General features: G+C 36.4%; 1 protein-coding gene across 1 annotated transcript; it reads right to left on the bottom strand.

Moving 5' to 3' along the window:
- Positions 1-1,913: 1,913 nt before the first annotated feature.
- LOC129945082 (uncharacterized protein K02A2.6-like) lies at positions 1,914-2,909 on the bottom strand. The gene has a single exon (XM_056054743.1). The coding sequence runs from the start codon at positions 2,907-2,909 to the stop codon at positions 1,914-1,916; it is 996 nt and encodes a 331-aa protein (XP_055910718.1).
- Between the last annotated feature and the right edge of the window lie 906 nt (positions 2,910-3,815).

Here is a 3,815-nt window from a genome sequence, read left to right as displayed (position 1 = left end):
CTTTTTTATTTTTACTTACAAACTACTTAAAATAACTCCTAAAATAAAACTTAAAACTAACTTAAACTACCTATTCTACCTATAAACTACTTAAATCTAGAACAACCACAGCAGCAAATCTAACTATCTAACATTATTTTTATATTTTGTTGTCTTTTTTTTTATATTCCATGTTTCTTTTTTTTTATTTTAATGTTCTTTTTTTTAATTTTTTTTTTTTTGGTATTTTTTGTATTTTTTGTATTTTTTTTATTTTTTTTTCTATTTTTTTTTGTGCCACAATGCCTATTCTACTTAAAACTAAACCCTAAAACTATAAAACAACTATGTAAGCCGGCCAAGGCTTAAAACCCCATCCCGACTACCCAATATCAAGTGCCGATTGAAGCCACCAAAACTGGTTCTCCTGCTTCAGCCTATCAGTTCGGTCCCGTTCGGACACAGCCCTACTGAAACGAAGGAGCTCTGCTCCGCCTTGTGCCATGACGTCCCGACTGTACGGGAGTCGCCTATCCACGGTTCTTCGTCTGACGTGGTAGATTAACGGAACTGCCAATCTATCCTGTATCAGACCGCATTTGTCTAAAAAGAGGAATGCCTCTGGTGGAATGAACCCGCTCAAGCGTGCACTTTCAAAATACCCGTCGTTCGGATAGAACGCCCCGAAAATTAAATTGTTGGTCGAATACATAGCTCTTACAATGTGACCTCGAACGAGTTTTATCACGAAATTGTCAATTCTGTTGATTCCAGCCCCGCTGTATAGGACCTCGTTGGAAAAATAATGCACATAGGAAGACTCGGCTGTTCGATATAAGCCGGTACAGCGTCTTTAACACTGCCGCTCGAACACCCGAATTTTCTCCATCTGGGAAGGGGCAACGTTGAACCACACAGGACAACCATAAACGATCATTGGCCGTATGAGGGCCATGTAGCAAATTACCTTCACTCTGGGGTCAAGCCGACTGCTAAAAAACAGCCGTTTCGTCAGAGCGAAGGCTCCTCTGGCCCTGGTCAGAGCAGCATTTATATGTCTGTCGAAATATAAATACTGATCTAACCAGATACCGAGGTACTTCACTACGCTTTTGCTCGCTAATGGCTGCCGGTGAAGATCAACGATGACAATCTTGCGCCAATTCTTGCACGTATCCCTCGTGGCCCTAGCCAACGGAGTCCGGAACAAAATTGTCTCTGACTTCTGGACATTTATTTTCAGTTTCCAGTCGTCGCAATATCGCTGAATCTTGTCGAAATCACGCTGCAAGAGAATTCTAATAACCTCAACCTTTCGGGCCGTTCTGTACGCAATTAGATCGTTGCCTTTGTAAGACTACCTATCAGATCGCTGGTGTAAATGCTGAAGAGAATCGGCGAATTCACCGCTTCCTGTTGAAGACCATTTTTAATTGACAATGTTGTGGTAGAAGTTACATTGCCACTTTTGACAAAAAACTTTCTACCGTTAAGCATATCATAAAGTATATACAACAATGGCTTGCTTATGCCTGTAGTATTTAGCGATTCGGCCAAATAATGAAACACGCTTAGACTTATATATATATCGGAATGGTTTATTTAATCTATAATTTTATCACACAGCCAGGCAGTTCTTTCCTCTAAGACGGTCTTGCTTCGACTCGTCGTTCTCTCCTCATGACTCGTGTGTGCTATGTGTATATACATCTAGAGTAGTACAGTACAATATCAATATATGCTATTAGAGAATATACTAACAGACATCTTATACAACATCTCCCCTTTTTTACACGCGAATTCATTTTGTTCATATTTGCAAATACTTTCTATTCTTTCTATTTTTTTTTTTTTTTTTTTTTTTTTTTTTGATGCATATTTTGTAACTAACACTACTTTTGTTCTTTTATATATTAAGTATTTCAATCATAAATTCATTTTTTTTTTTTTTTTATACGTTTATCTCCCAAAAAAATTGGCTTTTTAACGCTTCGCCCATAGCGAGTTTGGTAGTGATTTTGCGTTTGCAAGGATGGAATACTTTGTGGTATGTTAATGTCCTGTTTTGAATTTTCCGAAGAAACACCTTGCTGTTCTAAATCTTGTTTCATAAAGTCGCTATTGTTTATGGTCCTATGCATGTTTTCTTCTTCCTCATTTAAATTTCTAAATTTTGGTTCATTATATGATCTACGCAAATGTTCTGAGTTCCTTCTAATTACTTTATTGTTTTCAGTGCGTAGCACATACCACCTTGGACTGTTACTTTTTTCTTTTATTTTAGCTGGCTCCCAAACTACTCCTTTTCTGTACACCACGTTATCTCCTTTATTAAGTTCTAATTCTTTTCTATTCGCTCTCCTATTATAGTAGTTTATCTGATTTAATTTAATTTGCTGCATCTTAATTAGATCTTCTGTTTCTAATATTCTAGGCCTAAGCTGATTCTTTGCTATTGGGAGTTTAGTTCTTAAGTTTCTACTCATTAACAGTTGTGATGGTGAAAAGTCCAAATGAGCAAGTTTTGTACTCCTATATTCTAACAGAGTAAGATAAAGGTCTCCTCCACTCTCTAAACATTTTCTCAAAATCGACTTTGCGGTATGCACGGCCTTTTCCGCCATTCCATTTAATTTTGGATAAAATGGACTTGCGTACGTGAATTTAAAATCCCATTCTTTTGCAAATTGCCTACATATATATGAATTGAATGGCTGATTATCGCAAACTACTTCTTCTGGTATCCCATGCACCGAAAACGTTTCTTTCATCACCCTAACGACACTTTTAGCTGACTTTGTGTCTAGTTCCTTAAGATCAAACCATTTTGATAAATAGTCTACTATGACCAAAAATGGCTTTCCTTTAAATTCCAAAATATCGCAACCTACTCTTTGATACGGTAGTTCTGGTGTTTCTCGAGATATCATTTTATGTTGTGGGTTCGCGGCTCTAAATTTTTCACACACTTGACATCGACTTATCACATTTTCAATGTCTCTATTCATATATGGCCAGTAAAATATACCTTTAGCCCGTGCTATAGTTTTTGATATTCCAAAATGATTCCTATGTAACTCGTCTAGTGCATGCTTTATGAGGCTTTTTGGGACAAATACTCTTTCTTCCAAAAATACTAATCCATTATCTTCATACAATTTATCTTTTATAGTCCAGAAGAACCTTAACTGCTCAGGTATTTTAGTTTTAGACAACGGCCAACCTTCTCTATAATACCTAGTTAATTGCTTTAATACACTATCTTTTTCTGTTTCTCTTTTATACAAATTTTTTGATCTTTCTCCTAAACTAACTGAATGTATGTATTCTGTTCTTATATCCTCTAGATTTATCTCCTTATCCATTCCCGAACTACGTGATAACAAGTCTGCTATATGCATCTCCTTTCCTGGTAAATATCTCACTTCTAAGTCATAAATCATAATTTTAATTTTCATTCTTTGTAAACGTGTTGAATAATTGTTTCCTAACGGCTTATCTATGATTGATACAAGTGGCTTATGATCTGTATACAATACGTCTTTTCACCCATAGATATATTCATGAAATTTCTTACATGCGAAAACTATGGCTAATAGTTCCTTCTCAATCTGGGCGTAGTGGGTCTCTGTCTGAGTGAGGCTTTTCGAAGCAAAGCAAATCGGTTTTCCTAGTTGCATAAGACAGCCGCCTAAACCATCTTTTGAAGCATCAGCTTGTATAACTGTCGGTAGGGATGGGTTGAACGTATTTAATTTTGTTGCTTTTTCAATTGCTTGTTTAACTTGTTCTAAGGCCCCTGCATAGAATTCATTCCAAGTGAACACCACATTTTT

The sequence above is a fragment of the Eupeodes corollae genome, chromosome 2 (assembly GCF_945859685.1).
Source record: "Eupeodes corollae chromosome 2, idEupCoro1.1, whole genome shotgun sequence".
Taxonomy (NCBI): domain Eukaryota; kingdom Metazoa; phylum Arthropoda; class Insecta; order Diptera; family Syrphidae; genus Eupeodes; species Eupeodes corollae.
The sequence above is the reverse complement of the archived record's forward strand: the minus strand, read 5'-3'. Positions and strand labels throughout refer to the sequence as shown.